The 18025-nt window shown below is 32.9% G+C and overlaps 1 protein-coding gene across 22 annotated transcripts in view; it reads left to right on the top strand.

The window, feature by feature from the left end:
• The window catches only part of Ca-alpha1D (Ca[2+]-channel protein alpha[[1]] subunit D), an 836510-nt gene that overhangs the window by 358475 nt on the left and 460010 nt on the right, over positions 1 to 18025 (top strand). For all 22 annotated transcript variants that reach the window (XR_014131916.1, XM_081762817.1, XM_081762798.1 and 19 more), the window contains exon 3: positions 12169 to 12274. Coding sequence is in view for 21 of the 22 variants with exons in the window: in XM_081762817.1 (XP_081618943.1) it covers positions 12169 to 12274 (106 nt within the window). In the remaining variant the exon portion in view is untranslated. The remainder of the gene's footprint in view (positions 1 to 12168; positions 12275 to 18025) is intronic.

Raw genomic sequence — 18025 nt, 5'->3', positions numbered from 1 at the left:
ACGCGGTGTACACGTGACACCGCTACTTGTTACATTAAATCATTTGGGAATAATATAATCAATAGCACACATATGACTAATAACCATATACTCATGACTGATTAAGACAATAATTTTAACATAGATAATGTTCTTAAGATTCCCTAAATTGTTGTTAGATCGAATTCAGACATCAGGGGAAGACAAACAGGAAATTAGTCACATCACTCGAAAAGCAGCCAAGATTCTAGTGCGTAGACGAAAGTATTTCAAGGGATGGGGAGGTCGATCTCCTTCTCGACGGCGTCTTCGGGGAATCTTCCAAGACGGGTCGGCAGTGGACAAGCAGTCAGATTCTACGAGGACACTTATCTCCCTTCTAACTATTCTAAACATCGTCACTAATAATTAAAAACAAAAGATTTTTCGGGCGTGGGAAGTGTTCATGTATTTTTACTCATTTTTCCCTTGCTCACCTCATTTGTTGCTTTACGTAGAAGAGAAGATTCATCCATTCTCAGTACATCCAAGTAAAATGTGAATGTTGTTCTATTTCAAGGAGTCGGTCAGTTCTATTCTCGCTCTGGGAGGGAGCCGTAGATCTCCCTGCCTATGTACTCCTGTCACCCTTCTTTTGTGATTCTGCTATAGCAAGGTTTTTTTTCTTCCTCTCCCTCTTCCTAATAGTTACCCGAATATAATGTTAGAACCGATTTGAACTGTTTTGTCAATTCCTGTATTCAAATGTAATAACGAGGAAAGTAAAAAGCTCGAGTATTAGCTGAATGTAACGAGTTTTGTATGATGTTGCTATGGGAATTAAAACTAAATATCTTTGGCACTACACAATACAAAAAACTTAAGGCAGGCCAAATTACATATATTCAGCTTCAGATCTCTCAGATTTCTAAATCTCTTAATTCAAGCTAATTTAAAGTTTTACATTGATAATTCTATGTCCCCATCCAGAATCAAACATGATACTACGTGGACCAAAGATAGGTTCAAGAAAATCCAGGTTAAGATAATGGCTTCAGGAATGAAGAACGTGACCATATGCTTCTTATTACATAGTGTGCTTAAAATTTGCTTCATTTTTGGTTCGTTTGCAGCTTAGCGTCTTGCTTGGCAGCGAGGTTATATGAGACGTGAACTTACAGCTTAACGTGGGATCCGAACCGTATGTGCTCCCGCCGGGAATTGAATTTGGGTCTTCCGCGCCAAAGGCGCTCAAGCCATATACATAACCAGGAAGGAGGTCGTTTCATTTTTGGTGTCCACACTGAGTAAAAAGTTTGGGTATTTTTTTCCTATATACTATGGTTGGATTTTTTAATTCAGTTAAGATTGACACCTTGATTCAGTTATGATTCACTTTATTTATTTAATTCTGAAACAATTTAAAACAAATGAGTCTATTAGAGAAATTATTTTAGTGTAACACACTTTCATTAAGGCCGGTAATTTGGCAATTGGACGGTCATTTTCTTAATGTAGCAATGAGAGTTTGAAACTTCGAGACTTTGGTAGAAGAATGATACATTATATGAAGATTTTCGGGGATAGTTGAACTTTATAAATACATGCTCATTAGTTTTGAGCATTTTTCTAGTCTTAAATCGATTGCATAAGCATTATATGCAGAAATTTGTTTTGGCTTTCAAGTTATTTTATTTTTTGCAAGGTGTGGTTTTCACATTACAATATATATGCACATATATTCGAGATTTTAATAGTTTTTTAAGGCATTCAAATCGTTATTAACTTGGTGGAATGCAAATAAAATGTTGTTACTAGTAGCAATAATGCATGTTGAAGCAGTATGTTTACTCTTATCAGTCCACTCACAGTACTAAATATATGAAACGTAATATCCTGTGAGAGTAATTGATTTTCCATTTCTCTCGGTGAATTTAGTATAATATCTCAAAGTAAGTTTATTCATGAACTGAGAGAATTAGTATATATATATAGTGCAGTTAAGTTGTATGCAATAACTTTCTCTATCTTCATCTTTTGCTCCCCCACACTCATTTTGTCAACTTCGTCTATCTTCTTTACGTTTAATTCGAAATTAATCTTCCTTAATTACCGACTGAGATAATTATCAGAACTGATTTCTTCACTCGCAACCCATTTAGACCAACTGAATATGTATAATAGTTCTCATTAACTTGGGAAACATTTACGTAACTTCGCCATTTTCGTTTTCAAAGACATTCATAATAAATATCTTTCTTTTACGTTAGAGAATCTTTAAAATATCAAATTGTATACATGTTTCATGGTAAGAGTATTAATTAAATTTATTACAGAGTTGTTAATCTATACTTAATTACCTACGTGAAAGATAATCAAACCACACACACACATAAAAACTAAGTGCAGTCAAGAATTGAATTCCGAAAATCATTGCCATTAAAATTTATATCTTATTGGAATGAGTTACCGGCGTTGTAGCTGATAAGATGGAGATAATGGACAGTATATGGAAAAAGACTAAAATAATGATGGAATTATAAAATAAAAGAAGATGGGCCTAATGAAATTGTGTTCAGACACCAAAAGTCAACCTAACCCATAAGCTGACCACGATAACTATTAGTTTTTACACATAAATCTGCCTTCCATAAGTGAGAACTTTATCATAATGAGAAACAAAGCACCGCGTAAGTCATTTTATTAGTGACATTAAAATAAGAAGTTCCTTCGTGACTATGGTTAGCACAGTATCTTCAACGTGGAAAAGCAAGGCTAGATTCCCGGTGAAAGCTCATATGGTTAGGACCCTACCTTGAGCTGTAGGTCCACGTCTCACATAGTCTTTATACTGAAAGCGAGGTTAAACTTTTCAAACAAACAAAAAAAAAACCAATAATAATAACTAATACTTGTAGCAATTCACAGACCCTTTAAGACTAAGAAAATAATACACAATAACACACTGAGGAAGGCTATGTGATAATATGTAAAAAACAGTATCACGTAACAGTGTGGAAGTCTGATGAAGACACAGTTATTGTGTTGAAACTGTTACGTGATACTGTTTTTTTTTTTTTTTTTTTTTTTTTTTTACATATTATCACACAGCCTTGCTCAGTGTGTTATTGAGTATTAGTACAAAATGGAAACAAGGCCTGATAGTAAAATTACTAAGAAAATACTGTAAATATATACATATTAAGAGGCTGGAAGAAAGAAAAAAAACTTTCTGCAAACTACTACTTGCAGTAGCGCTAGTGTTCTGCTGTTATAATATTCGGAAGAATAGACTTTTCTATGTTTACTTATCTTTGTTTAAGCCAATTTTTATTTTTCACAGCAGTATTCTATGAGAAATCGAAAATTATTGCGAAAATTTTCATGCAATGATTTTCCTTTATTATTTTAAATGTCGTTTAACGCCACAACAATGAATCGATCAACTTTATTTGGCTTTTGCGGATGAAGCACCATCCAATAGGACTATGCACAATTAGTTTTCTGAATTACAGCGTGGTTGCATATTTCACAGTGATAAATTTCATATAGGTGGTCTATCCACGCCTATTGTTGCCAGTAATATTGACGCTGTGCGTGAAGTTATCCAGAGAGATTGACATGTGACATATTGTGAGATTAAGCCATCCTTGTACATTGATGTGGAAGTAATATATATGATTTTTCAAGGTCATCTGAATGTACGGATAGTTTCAAGCTGTTGGGTCCCACACAACTTGACCGAAGCTCAAAAAGCAAGCTCGTACTAGTAAATTCCAGCCACTTTAAGTTTTGGTCTAATGTTACGGGTGGTTGACGTATGCTTCTCTGAGACGCTGAATCAATTTTTGAAAAGGCTTGTCGCTGTCTATGCTGTTTTTATTCTATGGTGATCAACGTTGAAACCAAGAATGATTAATTTCAACCACTTCAAGATTGGATAGATGAACGGAATAGATGGAACCTATTCTAGGAACGGTAAATCGATTTTTAAAAAATGATATATTTTTCCGTTTTTGCTTTCATACTTTCCTCTAGACAGACAGACGGACGTAGCAGGTCTATAAGACTTCCCACACTTGAGCGGCTCGGGGAAAAACAATGGTAAGCACCACTTCCAGAAAAACTGAGCTACTAGGTGGAATGGGTTGAGATCGCAACACAGAATAGTGTGTAGGTAGTTTAATTTCGGAAATGTACCTGCAGATGGCAGGTTAAGCTTATTTGTTATGTATCATTGCATTGCATTTCATGAGAACTTTGAAATTTATATTCCAATTTACTCGCAAGTTAGAAAATGTACCATTCTCTTCCCCCAATCCGCTCACTTATATGTAGCATAGTTTGAAAGTCTGAAAGTATGATGCTCCTTGCACTAAATCAAATCATATTCTGTTGATGTTACAGAAGACAACGTTAAAAGAAAGTCAACTAATTCAAAACAGGGAATTTACAGAACAGGAAATTAACACAGAACAAAAAGTGCACTGAAAAAAAAAAAGATTTGAGAATTGTCAGTTTTTATTCCAACATTTAAAACCAAAGTTCGATCTACACAAAACCAAAGAAGTAACATAACTGAAATATTGACGAAGTGAAATCAAACGAAATAGTAATATTGCCTCAAATTTTACGCGCAGACTAATGAAATAAATTCAAGTGAAATGCTTGATATTTCCCACTGACACTGACATTTTAACACATTCTCATTTACATTCCAAGTCTTTTTAATGCCAAATTATAATAGCATATCATATTCAGAGAATAATTTTGAGAGGGGATATAAGTATTTTATAGTAAAGTCGTAAAAACTTTCAGTCGTATAGAAGTATAAGCAAAAGTATGTCGCCTACAATCAAAATAAATGACTTAGCTAAAAACGTTATAGCAAGAATTATTATAAACTTGCTGATACTTAATATCGTTATCCAATCGAACCCTGACCTTTATTTAATCATACTGAACTTCTCCTGTTAATTGAACTCGAAAATCAGTAAGCAAAATGTTAAATCTGACTCGAAAATATGCAAATGCAATTCTATTCGTTAAAATACTTAATCTTGCCTTCTAACTCAACTAATTACTTTCTTTGGTGATAGTAACATCAAAATCAAATTGAAATGGGCTTGTTTTAATTTTAGTTTCTTTCTTCAACAGTTTCTTTAGAAAGCATTTCCAAAATACAGCGATTTTACCTTTGTTCCCATGTTCTTATTATATAATGCATAATAGTTATGCAATAAATTAAGTAATTGTAAAATAAATATTGACAGAAAGAAATAGCAATAATCATAATTTGAAATGGAATGTGTCCCTATCCTCTTTCTTTGGAGATCTTATCTATCCATCTTAAATTCATAGATGTGCTCAGTAAATTGTGTCATTGATTTAAAATATCTTCTTTGTGTTTCTAAAAGTCCACTTTTACTAAATGTGATATAATATGTTAACATCTTTCATTATATTGTGTTTTGAAGCACATTTCTTACTCTAGAGCTATTCGCCAGACCAATGAGTCTTGAATGACGAAGAATCGTGTTCGAATTTAGTACTCCGTATTTTTACAATAAAAGTGTGACTTTGGAGAGGAAACCGTGCCATATCTTCAAAATACTTCTTTGAAGGGTCACAACTATCAAGAGATACATGACAGAATACCATGTCTTATCTTGACAAGCTGTTTCTAAAAGAAAGTGAGTGTGACTGCCCTGGAAAACGTTTTTATCTGCTTCGTCATTAGAGATTTTTTTTTCTATGAATGAACTCATCGTATTTCTGCAACGTAGCCAGGATGCAAAGGTGTATTTATATTCTTAGGTTAGACGTTTCCTTAAGATAATGTTAAGCACGTTTTATTCGTTTCAATGTGGTTATTCTTGAATCGCATTATACTTCTTCAAACAAGTTAAATCATTGTCTTAAAAATTGTAACCACTATATACCTAGCTGAATAGATTTAGCTACAAATTCTGTTATTTTTGTGTTTTAGAAAACAGTCAGACAAAAGTATGTTTAATTTAGTACTAGAAGTAAATTGAAGCTTACGAAGCCAGGCCAGGTAGACTTGTCCTAAAATTTCAATAAAATAGTAATCGTTCTTTTTTTATGTTTGTGCTTATTAGGGACCAACAATTTTCAGTGTACAAAAATATTTTTAAAACACTGAAACTTCTGGGAACACGGAATCGAACCTTGGTCCCTTGATTTACCTCAACATTAAAGGAATATAAAATATAGTTAACAATAAAATTGTTTAAAATTGTATACGCACTTTTTCATTTATAGAGAAACTTCCTCCTGAGGCAAATGTTCGTACCCAAGAGGAACGGAAATGGGGAATGGCTGAAACTTCATAACGACGAACTGCATATACCGTTCCTCGTTATTATACCGTTTACAAAACATTGTTAGTGTCATCAAATCCAACAGGCTCAGGTAGGTAATTCATGTAGCCAGAATGTAAGAAAGTAGGAACACTTTTAAAGATTTGACTGGAAAACATTCATTGGGAAGACCTAGGCGCAGATGGAAGGATAATATTAAGATAGATCTCGCAACAATAGGAGTAAAATAGAAACTGGATTTAGTTGGATAAGAACAGAAATCAATGGATAGCTTTTGTGAACGTGGCATTGAACCTTCAGGTTCGTAGGTCATAGAGTTAGTTAGTTGGAGAAATTTACTCATTCAGGATATTGTCAGAATAATGAAAATCTACTAATGAAGCCAAGTGCATAGTAGTCATATATATATATATAGATAGATAGATAGATAGATAGATAGATAGATAGATAGATAGATAGACAGATGCCATCTTGTTTGTCTTACTCCCAACTGAGACCGAGATATGAAATGAAATCTTTCAGTTTAACGTCCCAAAAATCTACGGTTTAGTTGAATTGGAATATTCATTCCTCACATGTTTTGTTTTCGAATCCCACATCTACAGAGGTTGAGTATGCTAGTCGCTTACTTATTTCAGATCTATATCTACTTTATGATAATTCTGAATTTATTGTAGATTTATATTTAATTATATCGAGTTATTGAATTGTCAAAACTCTATCTGCCTAAGTTTGGTTTATAGAAGTGCTACGAATAAACATGAATGACTGAGCTTAAGAAAATGATAACTCCATTTTCTTAATTTTCAGTTTAGTAGTGACTTATTTTGGAATAATTGGGAACTAAATGATGATGAAATATTAAAGAGAACACCATAATAATTTTGGAGATATTTAAGAAAAAAAATGTGCGCTCAGGAGAATAACATGGTAAGCTACAATCGTGTTTGGTAGCCTGTGAAATTTTTTTAAAATGATGGTTATCATGTTTTTTTACCTGATCCCTTCGTATTTTATGTCAGGAATATGTAATTTATATGTTACTTATCAATAGTGTATCGAGTTTGATGTGTCTTCTATTTTATATTATTTTTATTTTATTTTTAGAACACATTTTAAATATAAACAGTTACTGAAAGAAAATTATTAATATATCATAAAGTTACTAACATATAAATGAATGACAGGAATCTGATTTACAATCAGAAACAAATCCTGATTTGTGTTATTTGTTCTTAAGTACTTGATCTTACGCGTTCTAAAATCGTGCAACGACTATTTATTATCGTTACGTATGCCACAACTTGAAATTTCTTCCTAATTCTCCAAATTAATTTTATTTATTATATCTTAAGCTTTACGTCCCATTGTTTACTTATTGATATTTATTTAATGTTTTACGCGATATTGAGGATATGATAGACATAGCTTAATATTTACGGGCTCCGAACCTGTCAGAACTTCAATCTTCAGTTCAATGTTGCCAATTTGGGGGAAAAGTCTCGCCTTCCAGGATAGCGACAAAAATAATTTTTCCGATTAGCGAGTTTTTTGGTGATTTTTGAATGATGATTTGGCGACTTACAAATCTACCGACTTTTGTGTTGCGAACAACTTGTCCTAAAATGAGTACTATTAGCTCGAATCAGTTCAGATATATGCTTATTTTCCTATTGCTTATTTGAATCAGTGCAGGTGTTGACGAACTGGGAAAGTACATAACATGTATCTCTATATTTCCGCTTTGATTGCTGTTATCTCTTACCTTCTAACGGGGACCCACTCCACCTTTTAATGTAATTTAGTTTACAAAACTTCAGAGGCACAAATAATACATTACCGATAGCAAACAGATTATCTGTAGAAGCGTGAGTAGAAGTGGTGTAAGATATTTTCTAGACCTTTAATTTTGTTCGTTTTTCTAAACTCATTTTTGATTTCGTTGAAGCAATATTGATCATGAAGTTAAAAATATATAAAAGTGAAATTATTGTTAGTTATGTACGAGTTTTCATATACGTTCTTGTAGCGTAAATAGTACTATGATAGTACTATGACTTGAATTGATCGCGTATCATTAGATTTAATTAGTTAATGCATTATTTTTATGTAAATTTGTTACATCTGCCTCCACCACGCCGAATGGTTAACACACTCATCTTACAAGTACCTGATTTCTAAATCAACTCCAAATGGATGATTAGCCTCCATCCATCCAAAATTCCACGAAACATTTTTTTAGCGACTTTTCACCCAAAATTAGAGTCATTTCATCTCCTACTTAGCGACTTTTATATCAACTTGTTGGCAACACTGCTTGGGTTGTTCGTTGTTTCACGTAGTATCATTTTGCACAGAACAGGATCTTTCTCATCACATTCATTCTCTTCATAAGAACACCTCCTTAGTCCTGGTTCAAAGCTATATCGTGAGGGCTACTGGCGAGTTCGTTAGCTACCCTCTACTCGAGAGCTCCTTGTATGAATTGATAGTACAAGCTGCACATCCGTATGAAACACTGTTTTATCTTGCTTTAATTTGTATGTAAACTAACTATTTTGTGTGTGAAATCGACAAAGAAAGACTATTCAGAATATATAAAAATGGGGGGAATCATTAATTTTAGGTGCAATTAAAAAGAAGAAGCAAAGCTAGTTGGGACATTGGCTGTGAAGGAACTGCATCATGAGGGATGTGATAGAAGGTACGATGGCAGGAAAAACAGGGAGGTGTGAAAGAAACTACGTTGGTTTACATTATTAAAAAATCCTACGTGAAGATGAAAAGGTTATCTGAAGACTGTGATGCATAAAAGTTTCTCAGTTTTCTCTCAATGACTTCCAATGATGACGAAATACCTTTGATGACGACAGCTATTTTCTATCATTTTATGTTTGAATGTCCTACCATGTATTCTGAACAAGTATGGAAGTTCTGAAGAAAATAGAGGTAGGTAAATCAGAGAGGATTTGCTGTATACGGACATGAATATGGAATGTTATTAAAATACCATTATGACGTGAATCTGACAATAATTAAATCAATATATGCTAACCTTATTATTTACAACTATCTACATGTTTTTAAAGCTGCTGTGAGCTATAAATTTTAACTTAACTTGGTAACCAACTGATCATTACTTCCAAATGACGAAATTATTGTCTGCTAGGAGAGGGGGAGACATCCAGCTGGTTATATGTAGATCCATAATTAAGAGGTTTTAAACTTGCGTTACCAACCTAACTGGAATTTCATTCCTCGTATCATATAAAATTTTATTGAAATATTTTGTCAAATTTATGTAGTCTATACTTATTGATTGATTTTATTGCGTTAGGTATTCTGATTCCATAAATATTTCAGGTAATAAATGGTCTGACAGGATATTTTTATTGCAATGTTTTAATCCGAACACAGACGGATTATTTCACACATTACCTTTGTCTCCTTTTACACATAACTTTGTCTACGTTTTTACAACATATTTCCAGACTTCATTAACAGCAACATTCTTAAAGTAAACGATGTATGAACTGTAAGCAAAATAGAAACTTATTCACAGTAAATAGATTCATGTGAAGCGCATATACCCTTTTTTCTCTTAAGGTGAGTTTAAAGGAGCTGTAATCACAACAGATGGCAGGATGTTCTCATTAGTTTTCCAGTTGATTTTGTAGGAAGCGACGATGTGTACGTCTGTTAGGCTAAGGGAGGCGATCATTAAAGCAAGAAAATGATGATGGAAGAATTGGTTGAATGAGAAAGAAGGGAGAAACTGGAGTACCCCAAGAAAACCCACGGACACGATGCTGTTCACCACAAACTTACTTGGCCGGATCGAACCAGGGACCCCACGCACCAGAGGTAAGCGCTCTGCCACTGATCCACCGTGTCCCCCGGCCAGGATATAGAACATAATTTTGTCTCTCATGACTCTGATTTAAATAAATTATGTATATTGCCTCACTGGCTAACGGGACAGGAGGATTGCACTATTCGCAGCAGCTGCTGTGTTTGCTTTTATGTGTCATAGTAGTTAGCAAAGAATACTATAGTGTCTTGTAGTGAAAAATAAATCTTATGCGTTTTATGTACGAGGGTACATGTACGCTTATGGGCTAACAAAATCTGAAATAACTCCTTTACTTTTAATTATATAAAAATCGAAGAGGCCTCTTGGGATGACCAGTCACCTAAAATAACTTGAAATTCCTAGGGTTAAATATCACTCAAACCAATAAATAGAAAAAAGTAAAGAACGACTAAAATACATAACTAACAGCTAGTTTCCAGTCTAATACGTTGTACGCATCTTAGCAACCCACGTCTAGCATTTTTCTATTTGTCGTACGCAGAAGTTTTAGCATGACAAATAAATATATTGCCGACGCGGCTACTAGTCAAATCGAATAATCAGCGCGAATATAATCGATGAGCTTTGCAATACATATGCACAATGGAACATTTATATAGGAAGGTCCTTTTTAACTTTTAAACTAATAGGCGAAAAATAAAGAAATCTCACTCAATCCAAATATCGACAGAGGCAAATCGTTTGACCTACTCCTCAATCACTAGAATAACAGTGTCGCTAATTAAATGTAAAGTTATAGTCACAAATTGCAATTTGTAGTCAGATTAGATTGTTACATTTTTAAACCTACATGTTAATCGACACTAAAGTAGCACAAACATCTAAAGTTTCGAGGCCTCTACAACGACACTAACGCAAGTAAGACGGACGGATCAGTGTTCTTACGAAATATTTTAGTATCGAATACTATGCTCAAGATATGACATATTTTGAGAAAATACAAAAGAAAGTTACAAGGAATTGAAAATTTGATTTTTGTCAAAAGATTTTATTTCGAAAAAATAGTATGGCATTCAATCATAACAATGGTTTTCAATAGATATGAACATCATAAGGCCCTTTACTACAATCTGATATTTCAAATCGTTTCTGAGATGCGATTAACACTGTTAAAGTTCGCTGTTAAACACTGCTTAAAACTATGAAATTGCAAGAACTTGCAATTGCAACTACAAAACATTATTGTTATATAAGCAAATGAAATCAACTATCATTATAGAAATAAGCCGTTTAAAGCAGTATAACAATCTCTATGCATGAGTTTTGGAACAGTGTGAGGTATGTTGCAGTAAGTGGCATTATGTTCTTTTGTTCATTTTAAATCATCTAGAAAGAGAGAGACAGAGAGAGTGAGAGCCTTTAAGGTAAAATAAGAATTTCTCAGTTTTCTGCTTCCATTTCAGAACAAACGTTAAATTTACTGCTTCAACACTAAATTTGCTATTCAAAAGATATTTTTTGTCTTCCAGTTTATCTCATATTTTAGAATTCACTACAAAGATTTTTACCAAGTGTGTAGTAAATGTTGTATCGAAATGTGTGCCTATCTATTAATCTTTTACGTATTAATCTTCAATACTTTCTTTTACTTGTTTCTAAAATAAGGATTTTTAGAATAAAGAAATATTCTTTATAAATTACGTTCATTACAATGTACGACTTAAGTCTAATGAAATATTGATGAAGTTGTTGACTCGTGTCCAATAATTGCTAACAATATGCTTGTAAACATGTTTAGAACTAATTTTTATTTCTTTTTTGTTTCATTTCAGATACGGGAAATATCTACTATCTGAAGATAAATTATAGTCTTCTAAATGTCTTTTTCAGTGATCAGGCTTGAGTGTGTTAGATTTTTATCATTTAAAATATTTTATTTTTCATAATGTTCTTTTTTTTCTTTGGTTGCATATGTGAATAGTAATCAATTATTTTATGATATTTATATGTTTCAATATTACGTTACAAATTATTTCCTTAACTCAAAGACAGACCATTCGAGTACCTGATCCTGTTGACCATCTTTGCGAACTGTGTTGCCTTGGCCGTCTATACCCCTTATCCAAATAGCGATTCCAATAGCACAAACGCTTACTTGGTAAGTACATATCTTTTTTACTTGGTTACATTTTTTTTTTTTTTTTTACAAAAACAAGTATTAAATTTAAAGTTGATTGCTTTTATATTTCTGAAAATAAGTATTTCCATTTTCTTATTTAAAATTAAATCGTAATAATAATTCAAATCTTTCGTTTGATATAGTCTTATTTTGATGATGTGGTTTGAGAATTTACTGTTTGTGTTTGTTACGTTTGTCTCAATTACAAATTAGATGAAAACATTTTAGGATTAATGTCTTGGATTATCTAAAGCAAATCAGTAAAATGGTTAAAATAGAATAATATTAGATGTTTTAACAATGAATAAATTATATTCAAATTTGATGCCTACACATTTTAGATAAATTTATTTTAATTTGGTTTACCTAAAAGGTTATGAAAGAACATGTTTAACTTAGTATGATGATATAATAACTTATAATTATTAACGGTCTAAATGTTCTAAGTAATTATGGCAGTAAATCAAGAGAAGTTTTGTCTTGTAGATAATGAGAATATTTATTGTAATATTTCTTTGTTTCATACTTGCTGATAAAGACACATTTGCATAGACATTTTATTTTATGTTATCCCAGTCTTTTGCATAGAAATACACAAGTCTGGAAGAGATGTTCCACTTGTTGTATCTCCTAATCTAAACAACATAGAAATGAACTAGCGTGCGTATGTGAACTTTCATTGAGTGTTTGTTCGATCAAGTTTGATATCGATTGTGTTCTATATCAATTCATTTCTCTAAATAGAAATAGTTGTGTATGCCTTATTTCCATATATTTTCGTTGAATTGCTACATAAACATTAGATAATATTTTTTTCTCGATAATGTAACATGAGCGTAACGTAAGGAATTGGTGAATTGTGTAGCTGCTGTGAATGACCCCTTTTCAAATTTTTAGAGGAGAAGCAGCTATTTAGGGCAACGTTCTCAGATGATTACGGCATGTATCATGTACAGTTATGGAAATGGTTAAAACATGTATATCTTACATACTGGTTTGTTAAGCAACCAAACGTGTACATATCTTTCTTTCGTTGGTATTCTACTATAAAACATAAGTTACTAATGTATAGCAATTATTTGGAATAAATTATTCAATTCACTAGCACATCGCGTTTCATAATTCAGTGACATATCAATACTAGAATTATTTTATTAGTTTTCACTCATCTGTAAAATGTAACGACATAACTATCGTTGTCACTTTGATCGTCTCTATTTTCTGTTCTTGAAAGTCGCATTCAAGTTAATGGTCTTTGTGTTTTTGTGTTTGTTTATCAGCAAAGAAGCTGAAGAAAATTTAGAATCTAATTTCGAAATTTTTAGCACGTAACACTACTCTATATTTGAAGTTTACTCATTATATTGTCAATGGTTTCTATTTTATCATGTCATCACTGCTCATTTTAAGCTTCAGGGTGTTAGTTCTTCCTTTGAAAGATCTGGTTGCTTAGCAACTTTAACCTAATTTGTGCTCAACTAAGCTTTGCACGATACCTTTGCACTTCTCCCATTGGCGTACGAGTACGTAAATGGAACCACATAAAAGCAAAAGAGTCACTTATGATCCTTTTTCTACTCTCACTTGCATTCTTATTTGATATTTTTTATGTCATTTTAGCAGTTCGTTAGAATACTAATGCAACCATGTATGCTTAATTCATTAATGCATCCTTCAATAAAGATTCCCTTACAGATGATTTTTAAGGAAATAGTGCTGTGACACGATACCCAAAGTGTATTTTTTCCCGAAATTAAAAACTAGATACAATATTTGGTATACAGCAAAAAATACATTACTTAATCCCTTAACTTACCATTTACTTTCAACATGTCGGTAAAAGTTAAACCACTTTTTATTGATAAAATTCTCATGGTCGTTATCCACGAATGTTTTCCCCGTTGTAATTTTCAATGTTATGTCCAACAATGTCAGCTATAGTGCTTTCAAAAATAAATCACTTTAAGATTCCGAACATGTTCGTCTTGTCAAAATGTGAATATACAGACTGAAAAAATAATGCCCAAAGTGAGCATTTCACAGTAAATTACCATCGAAAATTCTTTAAGAAAACTACGCAGAGATATACAAACAAACAAAATACATTTTGCACGTCGATTACAATGCTCTAAGATAAGTCACTTTAAAATCGAAAGAGTAATTATTTTCTCACTACTGCTAATTGTACTTTTACTCTCTAGCCCACTGTACTTTAGGCCAGCATCAATAAACTGAGAAATTTTCTAAAGAATCAAAAAAAAATAAATAAATAAACAAAATAAATCAGGTAACATGGTTAACAATGAGCTGTCTATAATTATAATCTACTCTCCGCTCTTAAGGTTTGAACTTGCTGACAGCCAACTCATTGTGAAACAGTGATGCCAATATCAAGCGTTATAAAATCCCACATTGAGGGACGCAAATTATCATTTTGCCCCACAATTTCCCACACTAAGCTAATTACTTCGTATGGAAAACTTTCAATATCCGAGTGAACAATATCACCTTCTACTGAACGCAAAAATGTTCAAAAACTTTTGTTCTTTAATTATTTCAGTTGACAGTTTGTAGCTTGGTATTTTACTTCTTTTTTCTTTGTTCCTCTTTTTTTCCTTACCAGAGCAAACTTTACACTTCTTAGCGCTTGGTTTTTGGCAATCATAAATTATAAATTATGTCACTTCACAAAGTACTTCCGCATCAACATAATTTTTCGAATAATAAAGAAAATTCTTAATAAAAATCGACAATTATCAACAGTTTTAGAATTACTCATGATCCATTGCCTTGAACTTGTTCTTATATGAGCCAATCATGAAACACGAGATTAACAGAGCTAAAGAAACTTCGTTGGTGTTTGTGAATTTCGTGAAATATCCCATATGAATTACCAATGTAAATGAAAATTCTCTTTATCTCTCAATGAAAAAATAATCTTATAAAATCCCACGAAATGGGATTCTTCCCACGTGTTGGTATCAATGCTGTGAAACTGAACATTATCAGCGCGGCGCTTCCCTAACATGTTGAAGTTATAAGCGTAACTAGTGGTAACATACAACAAAACGTGCAAATTCATGTTTTCAACAATATTTGCAGAATACTTTAAGATGCCCAAAAATTCTCAGGATTTTATTTATTTTTGTAAGAATTAGGGCCTTCGCAGACTACGCGACTTCGTGTATCAAAGACAAGTGACATTTTCTTTTTGTCGCAGGCTTGTCGTGGGGTAATGAATTCCCACCTGTTACAATGGATGTAGCGCGGGACCTTCGCACACTACGCGACGAGCTTGATACTGTTGCAGGCTTGTCGCGGGAACTTGCCACCTGCGACAAGCTAAGACCTGCGCATACTACGCGACTTCATGTGTCGTAGTCGCGCAACAGTGCAACAATTTACCTTTCCAGCAACTAGATACTCATTCTGAAAGATGAGCTCAATAGAAGTTTTCAATACAGACGCTTTCATTGCAGAAATTCAGGCACAACCTAGTATATGGACCTCCAGCAGTGATTCCTATAGCAACAGAATTGAAAAAACGAAAGCATGGGGAAAAGTGTGTTGTGCATTCCGTAGTGGATTCATGGAAATGTGTCATCGAAAGAGAAGAATCGTATCGGTAGTACTATACACTGGATGTTTCCATTTTGTTCTTTCTTACATATTCCAAAATTCGGTACCAAGCCAATGAACTATTTGGTGGAAATTGCAACATTGTTTATCGCTTCACTTTACTATTTCAAATTCAAATCTTAAACATAGCACAAATGACCAGATATTCCCAAATATATTTTACACATTCACAAGCTGCGATCCCCCAGGCCAATATGTAAGTTTATAACATTTCGTTATTTTTTATATGTTATGTGTATTTAATATGTATACTGTACGAAAATATGAAAAATAATGTTTTATAAGCACTTAGGCATAACGCTGATGCCTCGTGGCACTCCATAATGAAATTTATAAGGAGAGGCCGTGAGGCATGAAGGTAATATATCATGTAGTCAGTGGCGGATTTAGCAATATACTGACTAGGCCCCGGATTTAATCCGCGGGTCAAGGGGAACCGCCAATTCCAAGCTACACACGTACTTCTTATGGATGTGCTTGCACTTTGTCGTTAAAGAATATAACAGATTGTTTAGTATTACAGCAATTGCATACAAACTATATAAAGTGCATTATCCTCTTGTTCTGGCTAAAAAGGTGTCACATTCCCACGATACGTGTATCGAATATCACGACGGTATCTTCCCGTTCTGCCTAATGGGCCTCCAGCACTTTGTAGAAAATATTTTAAATGATCTTATCTTTAGGCAGAACGAGAATTCCCGTTCTGCCTAATCCTGCAAAACGGGAAATTCTGTCCGAGGAGGGATTTCTTCCAGCATTTGTTTCCTTTAGTAACTGTAACAGATTCTGTAAGAAAATAAGTATTTCTTCAAGTTTCATCATAAATTTTAGATGTTATTCTACTTGCTCTTTTTTTTTAAAAAAAATAACAAGGATACAGTTATGATATTAGTAGTGTTTTTCGCATCTATTTCAGTAAAAAATGAATGTGATAATTTTAAATACCTGCAGAGAAATGGAAAATTGATCGACTCAGTCACAAAAAGCCGTTTGACATTGTAACTGAAACAAACATCAAAACAAACTTAATTGGGTTTAATATGAAGTAATTGGCAACACAATTTTATTCAGTTTTCTAGTAGTTCACCTCAAACATGCTAAGGCTCGTAGTATGTTAAAGGTGCCACAGTTCACATCAGTTTGACCATAGTAAGTAAACAATGCAAGAGGATGCATAAAACGGCCCTTATCCCCGATTATTTGACCTTTTGATTTGATTGAAACTGTACAAAAAATATACAAGTATTTCAATATGTGATATTGGTATTTTGTATTGCTGATATTTACATTGACTATATATATATATTCTTTCTTAAGGGCCCCCTTATGCACCCTATTGCATTGTTTACTTAATATATGGCCAAACATGTTTTGAAGATGTGAACTGTGGCACTTTTTACGTACTGGGAGTCTTCGCATGTTGGAGATGAACTGTTGGAAAATGGAATAAATATTTGATTAGAAATAACTTGATATTAGACCGAATTAAGTTTATTTTATGTTCGTTTCAGTTACAACGTCAGCTTTCTTGTTACAACAGCTTTCGATCAATTTTCCATTTCCCTACATATATTTAAAAATAAAATCGCATGTATCTTTACTAAAGTAGATGTGAAAAGCAACTGCTGATAAAGAACCCTATCCTAGTTATTTTTTACAGGAAGGACAAATAGGATAACATGTAAAATTGATGATTAAACTTGAAAATATAGTTGTTCTTCTTACAGACTGTTGCAATTACTTAACAGATTATTACGAATGCAGGACAAAATTCAAGAGGACAAAACCCACGGAAAATTCTAACAAAACAGACTACATTCAAGTGACAGAATCATAGGGGCAGCCTAATAAAAGGCTGATTATCTTTTTTCTTCAACTGTTATGCACCTAAAATATTATCTGTAGTTCTTCACTTTATTGAAATAACACTTTATTTTTTTTAAAAAAAATACTGAAAACCCAATAAAACACGTAAGACTGTTATAGAATGTATATATTTCAGTATATATTTCACATTTTGATCTGTGCTAAAATAAATATTGATCAGTATTTAAGAATTAAAATAAATAAATATTTATACATTACTCA

The sequence above is a fragment of the Thermobia domestica genome, chromosome 6 (genome assembly GCF_964235325.1).
Source record: "Thermobia domestica chromosome 6, izTheDome1.hap1.1, whole genome shotgun sequence".
Classification (NCBI taxonomy): Eukaryota; Metazoa; Arthropoda; class Insecta; order Zygentoma; family Lepismatidae; genus Thermobia; species Thermobia domestica.
Note: the sequence above shows the minus strand (reverse complement) of the source record. Positions and strands in the feature narration are given on the sequence as shown.